This window comes from Dromiciops gliroides, chromosome 3 (assembly GCF_019393635.1).
Source record: "Dromiciops gliroides isolate mDroGli1 chromosome 3, mDroGli1.pri, whole genome shotgun sequence".
NCBI classification, from domain to species: domain Eukaryota; kingdom Metazoa; phylum Chordata; class Mammalia; order Microbiotheria; family Microbiotheriidae; genus Dromiciops; species Dromiciops gliroides.
Window position 1 is genome coordinate 667,820,244 of NC_057863.1, and position 10,913 is coordinate 667,831,156.

Genomic DNA, 10,913 nt, shown 5'->3' on the forward strand with positions numbered 1-10,913 from the left:
CCCCTCCCTCCGAAGCCCCTAGGCATGCCCTGCTCTCCTCCAGACCGCTGCTGCCACCCCGAGTGAGGGGGCTCTGAGGCTTCTTGTGCCCTGGGCTGCTGGACCACGGCAGGCACCACATCCCTCTTCCGTTTTCTACATGAAACGTATCTTAAGGTTTCAGACTTTCAGAACTCTTCTGAGACCCTCTCGCCCAACACCAACAATCCCTCAAAATGCCCTTTCCTGACCATGGGAGGGGCTGCCGTGTGCCTCTGCCCCCTCCCAATCTTCCCCCAAGATTGGTCCCAGCCTGGCAGCGTTCTCTATTCTCCGGGGCGTGGGGGAAGGGAAAAGGAGGCAGGAGGCTGAGGATCCTCTCATTTAAAGGTCACTTGCAACCACGGAGCCTCGGATGAGAAAGGGAAGAGGGCACAACTGGCGGAGCACTTGGGTCTGCGGGCATCTGAGGGCCCGCCCTCCCTCCTCCTTGGGGAATTTCTGAGGGGCTCCGACACCAGCGCCAGGCGCTGCTTGCCCTGGCCTGGGACAGAGGGTGACGCTGAACTTGGCCTTTTATATACAGCTTCAATGATTTTATTGTGTCCTTGGCTTCAGATCCTATCTGGGGAAAGGCTGGGGGGGCGGGCAAGCCGTGGGTGACCGTCCACCTGTCCTGGCCCATCCTCTTGGCCACGACCAAGTCCAGCTCTCGGCCTCCGGACGGCCTGACCCCTGGTCTGGCCTCAGCCTTCTCTTCTCGGCCCCTTTCTTCGGCTCCCTCCTTGTCATCCCAAATGTCTGGGGCTCCCTCCTCGCCTCCCGAGAGTGGGCTTGATCTGGGGGAAGGGGGGACACGGAGAGGTGAGGACGAGGAGAAGGGAGTGACCGGTGACGGCCCGTGGCTCCCTATCCCACAGGCCACGGGGCAAAGGGCCCGCCCCCGGCTGTGGCGGCCACGGCCGTGCCTGGGCCAGCCGGGGCTGGGGGCCTGCCGTGGGTCCGCTGGTGACGCAGCACGTGCTCCCGCCGCCCGAAGCCTTTGCCACACTGCCAGCAGGCGTAGGGCCGGGCCCCGGAGTGCGTCTTGTGGTGCCTCACCAGGTGCTCCCGCCAATAGAAGGTCTTGCCGCAGTCGCGGCAGGCGTGGGGCTTCTCTCGGGCTGGCCGGGGGCCTGCGCACAGGCCCAGGGGGGGCGTGGCTCCAGTCCCTGGGGGCGGGCCCGGGTGGGTGCCCCGGTGCCGTCTCAGGTGCTCCTTGCGGCGGAAGGCCTTGCCGCACTCTGGACACGCATGGGGCTTCTCGCCCGAGTGGCTCTGCCGGTGTCTCAGCAAATGGGCGGGCTTCAGGAAGGCCTTGCCGCACTCGAGGCACGAGGCCGGCGTGGCCACCGCTGCTGCAGCTGGGCCCAGGAAGCAGGGCAGGCAGGAGGGCAGTGCGGGCAGGGGCGGGGGGCTGCCCGGCTCCTGCTTGTAGGGACGGGGGAGCTCAGAGGCCACGGTCACACTCACAGCCCCCGAGGGCGGCTCACCTCCTGTGGGGCAGAGACAGGGTCAGGACAGGGTGGGGTGGGGGCCTGGTACCACTCCCACCCTCTGGCATCAAACAGCACCAGGATGACCCTTGAGAAAACATCCGGGAAACAACCCACGAGGAAGAAAACCCAGAGCCGCTGGGAGAGTCTGGACCCTGGTACAGACACAAGGTGGGAGGGTCCGGAGTGCAGGGTCAGAGGTCAGAGAGCCAAGCAAACTCTGCCCTGGGGTCTGAGCTGGCCTCTGTGCCCTGCAGAGGGGGAGGGGCCACCTGCAGTCCTGGCCCATAGTAGGTGCTTCACAAAGTCGGTCCAGAGACCAGGTACTCTGTGGGGGGAGCGCCCCGGCACCTCCACTGCTGTCTCTTTCCCCCTCCCTTCCCCGTTTCTGTCCCCATAGGTGCCGCCCACTCCTCACTTGCTCTCCTGCCCAGATCCAATATGGATCTCCCATCTGCTCCTCCGACTGGTGCTGACCACCATCCACTCCCACCTGGAGGTCAGCAGCAGCTGCCTTGGGTCTCCCTGCAGTCTGGCCTCCTTCAGCTGCCCAACGGGAGCTTCCCAAAGCCCCCCCCCCCAGCGATCGGGTCCCCCCACTTAATACACTCCAGCAGCTCCCTGGGCCTCCTTGCTCTGACCTCCCGGCCAAAGGGTAGCCTTCCCCAGCCCCTCTGACCCTGGTGCCACCACTCAGGGCCTGAGCTCTGACATCCTGCAGAGAGCGCATCTCTCCAGGGCTGCTGGGACAGAAGGCGATCAACAGAGTGAAGGCCCTTGAGTCCATGCCAGGGGAGGTCAGTTCAAGGCCTGGGGCAAAGGGCACGTCCACCTGCCAGGAGTGGCCCAGAGGCAGAGACGGGACCCCTGGGGAGGCTGTCCTGGAGGGGAGGGGCATGGGCGAGGTGCCCCAGGGAGGCTCCAAGGGCGTGCCTGCCCGGACCCTCTCCCCAGGAAGGGGTTGCCAGCGCTCGCTGCCATCTCCCCAGTGTGTCTGCTAGGACCCCACACCTCTCCCCTTGCCTCATCCCCACCCTTCCTTCTCTGAGGCCTTTGTCCTGACTCCCTGTTGGTGCAGACAACACAAGCTCTCAGAGGGAAGGGACCTTATTTTTGTCTTTGGGAACGTGGCTCCGACTGCATTTCTTTTTTTTTGGGGGGGGGGGGAGCAGGGCAATGAGGTTAAGTGACTTGCCCAGGGTCACGCAGTTAGTTAAATGTCAAGTGTCTGAGACCAGATTTGAACTCAGGTCCTCCTGAATCCAGGGCTGGTGCTTTATCCACTGTGCCACCTAGCTGCCCCTCGGACCACAGACATCGATCTCATCCAGCACCCTCGTCTTTCTGAAACCTTGCCACCACCGCCTGACTTTGGGTCATCTGCACACAGAATGACCAGGCCAAAGGACATGGGGTGAGGGAAAGGGTCCGGTTTGAACCCCAGGGCTTGGAGGATCTGGGCCTCCACAAACCTCGGGCAAGTCTGCCTAGAGGACGTCTCCCATCCTCTTCCTCACTTGCTCCAGAGGGGACGTGCCAGGGATGGAAGCGGCGCTTAACAAATGCTGCTAACCTCATTGACCCCCACGCGGATCCCTCCCCAAAATAGGGCCGGCTCTCACCAGCAAGGAGCATTTCCTGCTGCCTGCCCTCTGGGCTCTCTCCTGTCCCCAACAGTCCTTCAGTAACCCCCCTAATCTCCCAGCTTCCTCCTCTCCAAGGTAACCTCCCCAGGGCCTGAGACCCCTCATGGGCTCCAAGCCTGTGGCTCCCTCCCATCCCCCAGGCTTATCAATGCTGGGACATGAGCAGGATGGGGTGCAGAAGGAGGGGACTAGACAGACAGACTGGGGCCAGGGGCCCATCAGGGTCCTGGGCAGGGCTGCTCAGAGAGGGGGGGCTGACCCCAGGTCTGGGAATGGGGTCCTGGTCACTGGAGGTCACCTGTGTGGAGGCCCCTGATGGAAGAATGGGGGTGGGGCAGGCGTCAGGGCCAAAGGCTGTGCAGGCGGCTGAGCCTGGGACAGCGGTGGGTTAGGGTCAGGGAAGGTGATGAGGACACAGAGGATAAGGGGTGAGACCAGGGCTTCAGGGTCACCTGGGATCAGGCAGGGTGGGGCCTTTGGGGCGGGGCAAGGGGACCTGTGGGGGAGGAGCTTTTAATGAAGGTCAGCATCACCCATCCCCCTCTCGGTAAGGGCTCCCTGAGGCCCAGCCTCCTCCCCATAGACATTGTTCCTCCAAAGGCAGATGAGGGGCAGCCTCTTGTTTTCTCCAGGCCTCCCCGGGGAGTGGGGAAGGGCTGCTTCTCACCTAGCGACATCATCCCTCCATCTTCCTTCCCAGCAGGGACACCAGCGGCACCTGTCACATCTCGCTGTCCCCTGAGCTCCTGGGCCCGGTCCTGGGACGTCACTGGACCCTGAAACAGTGGGAGAACCTGCTTAATGAGGGACCATTTGGAGGTGTGGTTTCTCTGGCAAAGGGTCAGCCCAGGCACTTTTTTTGAGGGGGGGGCAATGAGGGTGAAGTGACTTGCCCAGGGTCACACAGCAACTAAGTGTCAAGTGTCTGAGGCTGGATCTGAACTCAGGTCCTCCTGAATCCAGGGCCAGTGTTTTATCCACTGTGCCACCATCACCTAGCTGCCCCAGCCCAGGCAGTTTTTTTTTTTTTTTTAGTGAGGCAATTGGGGTTAAGTGACTTGCCCAGGGTCACACAGCTAGTGTCAAATGTCTGAGGTCAGATTTGAATTCAGGTACTCCTGACTCCAGGGCCAGTGCTTTATCCACTGTGTCACCGTCACCTAGCTACCCCAGCCCAGGTACTCTTGAAAGGCTTGTCACCCAGGGGGCCTCCCACCTCCCCGGCATGGGGGAGGGGGGGAATAGCAGCAGCGCCGAATGACAGAGGGCCCTGGGTACGAGCTCCTGCCACCTTCTCCCTAGGTTACCCCCCAGTAAAGAAGAGCAAGAAGCCACGCCCTCTCAGGGCACATAAAAGCTGGTGTGGTTAGGAAGGCCCGAGGAGGGCACTGAGCCTGCGCACACAGGGACAGCAGCATCTCTGCCCTGCCCCCAGTCCTCCCAGGAGGAAGCACACGGATGCTTAGTCTCACTGTGCAGGGAAGGTGGCGACAGAGGACAGCGAGGCGAGGGGGAAGGGCCCGGCAGGCGCTGTCCCCAGAGGGCTGGGGACGAGGCCCCTCCCTCACACCCAGGCAAATGTGCTTGGCCCACCCTGCCCAGGATTTCCCATCTGGCCCCTGGTGGGTGGGAGTCCCCCGAGAAGCCGATTTCGCTCGTCTGGCCCACGATGTCCTGATCTAGAATCATCACCCTGAGGAGAGGCCCCTGGGGAGGTGCCGCCGAAGACCCACAGAACCAAGTTCTCTGGGCCGTCCAGGGCTTGGAATCCAGGCCACAGGCCTTAGAGCCCTTCCCTGCCGATTGTTCGGCCTGTTGGAGGGGCAGCCCCTGGAGGGCAGGGATCATCTCACTTCCTGGCCGGCCTCCCTAGCGCGTGGCTCCATCGCTGGTCCCACGACAGATCCGTCTGCACCAGCATCCACTCCAGCCTCCCTGAGCTCCCCTGACCAGGGACCAGAACCTGGGCTAACCGGTCTGAGCAACGTCCAGGCTCTGGTGAGTCCCAGGAAGCCTGATGGGCCTCCCCCAGGTCCACCCAGAGGAGCTACCAAAGCGCCCACCCTGTGGCTGGAGGTGGCGGACACAAAGCTTCCCCCAGGGGCTCCCCTCATTTGCGACCACACTAGGCTCGGCCCCAAGGACATGCTCTGCTCTAGGGCGTGACCTAGGCTCCCTCTCACACTGGTCCTGACTCCTCGCCATCTTTAGCCGTCGCTGTACCCCCAGGCTAGGCTTCAAAGCCCAAGGAAAATGCCCTCTGGAGTCCACAGGCCAGCCACAGCAGGCGTGGACGGCGAGGGAGGTGTGGAGGGCTCTGAATGAGATCTGGGGCAGCGTGGGGGAAAGGCGGCGGAGCCAAAGCCTCTTTTGTGGGCACTTCAGGGAGGACCCAAGCATCTGGTGAGACACCAACATTCAAAGCGGGAGCAGGAGGACAGTGAGGAAGGAGAATGAGGTTGAGAAGGAATGCGCCAAGGTCCCCAGGCCCACCCTCCTTGGCGCCTGGGCACAGAGCCCCTCAGAGCAGAGAAGGTGCTGAACCCAAGCACTCGGCAGCCCTCCCCTCCCCGACCCCAGTGGAGGCTGGAGAGGAAGAGGGGAGTCTACTGCAGCACCCAGAAGACAAAAAAGGCCCCTCAAGGCAGGAAGGCGCGCTCTGGCAGCTGCGGGCACCTGGCACGGAGGCTTGGGGGCCAGGGCGAGGAGGAAGCCTGGGGGTCAGGCCTCACACGGGGGCCGGGGGGGGGGGGTGTGGATGAGCTGGCAGGAGGCTGCCCGGGAGTTCCCTTTTGGAGGCTTACATCATGTGCCTACTGTGGGCCAGACCATCCATGCTCTCTGGTGAACCCTGCGCCTTACGCCTCAAACAGGACTAAGATTTTGGCTTCCATGCTGGAGGCTCGTGCTGTGCCTCCTTCCCTGGCCCAAGGAAGGAGGAGAAAACGTGAGGTGATAGAGGAGACAGAGCCGAGAGCTGGGCATCTCACACTCGCCCGGCGTCTCGGCCGGGCCTCAGACCCCCTCCCAGACTGGAGGTCCCTGAGGGCAATGGCCCTGTCTTATCTTTCTGACCACATCTATCTACGGTTGCCATCCTCCGTGTAGTAGGTGCCAAAGAAATATCTGTTGGCCTGGTCCCCAATCTAAGAGCCCATTTCCCATTGGGAAGGGACAGGAGACCGAGGCAATCCTTCTGAGCAGGTGCCACAGCTAAGAGGACCCAGTTCTGTCTTTCTTCAGGGACTTCTGGGCACTTCTCCAATCCTGAAGGGACACCGAAGACAGAGAGCAAACCGTTACTGGGCAGAGGGGGAAGGTGAGGCCTGAGGAGGGGAAGGGGCTTTGTGAAGCCTTCCTGCAGTGAAAGGAGCAGAGCCGAGACTCCAGTCTGGGCCTCACCCCTCCCGGCCCAGCCAGGGAGAGAAGCACGAGGGGGAGTCACAGAGACCGGGGGGCACCCAACGGCCGGGAAAGGGCAAAGCCAGTCTCAGACCAATAAGGGGAGACCGAGGCAGCCGGCCTGTGTCAAGACCACAGAATCTTCAAAAGGGAAAGGAGATGCAGGCCAGGTCACAGCCCTGGGCATAAGCAAGTGACAGTGACAGGGAGGAAGTGGAGAAAACCCGGGTGTCCAACTCGACCCCTCAGGCAGCCTGTGAGTGTCCCCACCCTCCTGAGAGCAGGCCTCATTCAGTGAGAAGGGGGAGCGAGAGCACGTGTCGGGGTCTCTCGGAGACCCTCAGAACAGAACGCGTCGGCAGGACGGCCCTCATCCTGCAGCACAGAAAGGAGAGCGACAAGCGAGACCGAGCGAGTTAAAACGACAAGGGCCCTGGCATCATGGAGCTGCGGAGAATGCTCGACAGGTGCAAGGGCAGCCCCCCCCCCCCCTAGAAGTCACTACGGGCGGGCGACCAGCCCAGAGGGACGCGGAGGCTCAGTCTGGAAAAGAGGAAAGAGGCAAACGGTGCAGAGCCTTGAATGCCAGACATCGCAGAGGCGACGGAAGAGAGGACAAGGGTGATTAGCGTGTAGAGAAGGGCCAGTCGGCAGGGGCTGACAGAAGGCACTTCGGGTCAGCAGGAGGATGAGGCCCAGGCTTGGAGAGAGGCCCAGAGGGTGAGCTCACTCACCACGTCTGGGGAGGACCGAAAGCGAGGACAGAGTGAAGCTGGGACCCAAGGAGGGAGCCATGCACGAGCTCTCAGTACAAATTGGTGCGGGGAGCCCAGAGGGGACCAGAAACAAGGTTAGATCTGGCAATTAACAAGCATTTGTTGCCATGTGCTAGTCCTGGGATCACAGAGAAAAAACGAAATCCACTCTGACCTCCAGCTCTACTGTCAGGGAGCCACCAAGGCATGATGAGCAGGCAGTTGGGGGGGGGGGAGCAGGGAAGGTTTCATGGAAGAGACACCTGGATTCTGAGGTTTTAGGAAGCTAGGGGTTCTGAGTGGGGGAGGGGAAGACGGGGTGGGTGGGTCTGGGGAGGGTGGTGTGAGAGTGTGTGAGCGCAGGCCCCCATGTATTTGGGAAAAGCAGCAGGGATGGGCCTGGCCGGGCAGCCCCATTGGCCAGCAGATGGCTGCCTGCAAAGACGAGGACCAGTTCAAAGACCTGCAGCAGATCTGGACTGGGGGGCTGGCTCTCAGGTGAAGGCAGGGCAAACCTGGTCGCCTGGGGGAGGCCACACTAGTGGGTGGGCTCCCCTCCAAGGGGCAGCTCATGGAGAATCTCAATGAAGGAAGGAATTCCCTGGGGTTGACCTGCTGCCCCCACCCCACAAAAAGGGCCCTTCTGGGCCTTCGGTGACTGGGGGAAGCCACAGATTTGGGGAAGAGACTGGACGAGGTCAGTCAAGAGAAGGTGCTAGCCTCTTGGAGGAGAACCCAACAGTCTTCCAGCCCCTGACACAAGCAGCACAGGTAGAGCCAGAACGATCATCCCCCTTCACCTGTGGGCAACACAGCCTCCCTCCCCCGATTTGGGCATCAGGTTCACTAGAGACCACTGGCCTCCTGGGAGACATGCTAGGTGTGTGTCCTCCCCGCTCCTCCTCCCTCCCCCTTCCCCTCCCTCTCTCCCTCCTCCTCCCCCTCTCCTCTCTCCCTCCCCCTTCCCCCTTTCCTTCCTCCTCTCCTCTCCCCTCCCCCTTTCTCCCTTTCCCCCCTCCTCTCCCTATCCTCCCCTTTTCTCCCTCCCTCTCTCCCCTTTCCCTCCTCCCTCTCTCCCCCTCCTCTCCCCCCTCCCCTCCCCCCCTCCCCCGGCACTCACCCAGAGCTCCTCCAGCAGGCGCACGGCCTCCTCCCCGCTCTCGGGCCGGCGGCCCCGCACCCAGGCCTGGATGTCGGCGGGCAGGGCGCTCACGAACTGCTCCAGCACCAGCAGCTCCAGCATCTGCTCCTTGGTGTGGACCTCGGGCCGCAGCCAGTCCCGGCAGAGCGCCCGCAGCAGCCCCAGCGCCTCGCGGGGGCCCGGGGCGTCCCCCAGGTGGAAGTGGCGAAAGCGGCACCAGGGGGAGTCGGGGGCCAGGGCCTCCCCGGGCCGGGCTTCCTGCTTCACGGGGGGCCCCTGGGGGGGCAGCAGGGGGGGCGTCACCTCCATGGGGGGGCTCCTGGTCTGGGGGAGGAGGCTGCGGTTAGTGTCAGTGCGGGCCCCCTCCCCCCTGCTGGGGCCCTTGGACCCTCTGGGAATAACAGCCCCCCACCCCTACTTCCTCTCGCCTCCTCCCCATTGGGCTCCCCGCCGGGGCCCCTCCCCCCCTTGCCCTTCCCCTCCCCCTCTCCCTCCCCCCTTCCCCCCTCCTGGGCCCCGCCCCCACAGGCCCTGGGAGTGGGGGAGCTTGAAGATCCCGGATCCCAAATGAGAAAGGGCCCGGACCCAGCCAGCCCAACCCCCTTATTTTCCAGAGGAGGAAACTGAGGCCGGGGTTCACATAGTGATTAAGTGTGGGCTGGAATCTGAACCCAAGTCCTCCTTCCACTGGGCTCCGGAGAGTGGGGGAGGCATAATATGGACAGAGGAAGAAGGGAGAAGGGGGGGGAAAGACGGCTGGGGGGGAGGGGCTATGGAAAGGGGGAGGGGCAGGAAGAGCCTAGATGGGAGCAAGGGGAGGGAGGGGGAAGGGCAGGGGGGGTGGAACAGCGAGAGGTGGAGAAACCGGGAGAGGCAGGGAGGGTGAAGAGGGGGAGGGGCGGATACAAGGGGAGGGGCAGAGGGGGAGAGGTCAGGGCGGAGGGGGAGGGGGAGTGGCAGAGGAGACGGAAAAGGAGCGAAAGGGGAGGGCGGAAGGGAGGGGGAAGGGGAGAAGGTGGGGCGGGTCGGAAGGGGGGAGGGGAAGAGGGTCCTTGGCCCGAGGGGGGGTCCCCTCCCTCACCGCCCCGCCCCCTCCCCTTTGTCCCCCCCCCCCCCAGGTCGCTCACCGCGGGTACGTCTGTCTGTCTGCCCACTTCCCTCCGAGCCCGCGCCCGACTCGGTGTCGGGACCCAAGCCCGTGCCCGTGTCCGCGTCCGTGTCCGTGTCCACCGCCGGGGCCCCCCGCCCGCCCGCGCGCCCCCGAAAGCCCCCTCAGCCGTCCGCACATGCGTACAAGTACACCGAGGACTCCATGTCCCGGCAGCCCCTGCGGCGCGGTGCCCCCCCCGCCTCCCTCGAGGAAACTACACTTCCCAGAAAGGCTCGCGCGGCGGCCCGGCTCCCCATAGGCCGTCCTCCAGCGAGAGGCGGGGAGCGGTGGAACGCGGAGGAGGGCGGCTTGGGGGCGGGGAAAGGAAGGGGGCCGGGAGGCCGGTGAGGGCGCAGGCGCGCGCCGCGGGGCCCGGGAGGGAAGGGCGGTTGCCGTGGAGACGGGAGTGGGAGGAGGGGAGGAGGTGGCTCCGCCGGAAGCTGGGGCCCTGGGGTGACAGCGCGGTGGAAGAGACGGGAGGAGGGCAGGGCCTGGGCCTGGCTCTGGACTCATCCCAAGCAGCGGCGCTCGGAGTCCCAGCCAATCGGAGGCGGCGAGAGCGCTCGGCCTGACTACTCCTCCCGCTCTTCCCCGCCCCCTCCGGAGGGAGGGGGGTGGCGAAGAAACCGCGGGGGAGGGGCGGGGAGTCTGGAAGGCCGGGAAAGCCTGGTCCTGGCGTGACCCCCGTCTCGCCCCGGACTGGCGGGCCAGGACCACAGTCCACTTGCTGACCGCGGCCTTCAAGGCCCCTTTCCCGGCTCCTCGCCTGGGCTCGCTCAGCCTGGACTCGCGACACATGAGCGACGATTGGGGTCGGGCCCTTCCTTGCTCGGAACCTCGTATCCCCCTTTTGTCAAACATAGAGGTTGTACTAGATAATCTCAGTTCTTGGGTTAGCAAGCATTTATTTAGCACCTACTGTATTCCAGTTGTGTCCTGAGTGCTAGGGGGCTCACAGCCTAAAGAGCAGGTGATGAATGCAGGGAGGAGGGGAGGGCATCTCCAAGGGAAGACACTGGGGGAGAGGGGCCCATGCCAAGGTACCGAGGGGCAGCCTGAAGGTCAGTGCAGGCAGATTCAGTGCCACCTTGCAAGGCCAACACCTGTTGGGGGGTGCTGTGAAGGGAGGTCGCTGGGGTGGGGTGGGATGGGGTGGGGTGAGAGGGCCTGACGTGGGGAAGCAGCTGTGCCGCTGGTGGGGTAAAATGGAGACAAGCTGGAGAGAGATCAGAGACTAGCCCCGGATCTGTGTCACGTGAGAAACGGCATGTTTATTGTGGGGAGGGGGGAGGGGGAATGATGCTT

General features: G+C 63.7%; 1 protein-coding gene across 2 annotated transcripts; it reads right to left on the minus strand.

Annotated features, from left to right (window-relative positions):
• Positions 1 to 553: 553 nt before the first annotated feature.
• Positions 554 to 9,759, minus strand: ZNF444 (zinc finger protein 444). Of its 2 annotated transcripts, XM_043996047.1 has the most exons (5): positions 9,586 to 9,759; positions 8,438 to 8,782; positions 3,828 to 3,936; positions 1,081 to 1,514; positions 554 to 818 (listed from the first exon to the last, which is right to left on the minus strand). In XM_043996047.1, exons 2-5 carry the CDS (start codon positions 8,765 to 8,767, stop codon positions 768 to 770), a joined length of 924 nt encoding a protein of 307 aa, XP_043851982.1. In that variant the 5' UTR covers positions 8,768 to 8,782; positions 9,586 to 9,759; the 3' UTR covers positions 554 to 767. The 2 variants fall into 2 exon arrangements, with proteins under 2 accessions (XP_043851982.1, XP_043851981.1); XM_043996046.1 differs by having other exon boundaries at positions 744 to 1,514; positions 9,586 to 9,750.
• Positions 9,760 to 10,913: the final 1,154 nt, after the last annotated feature.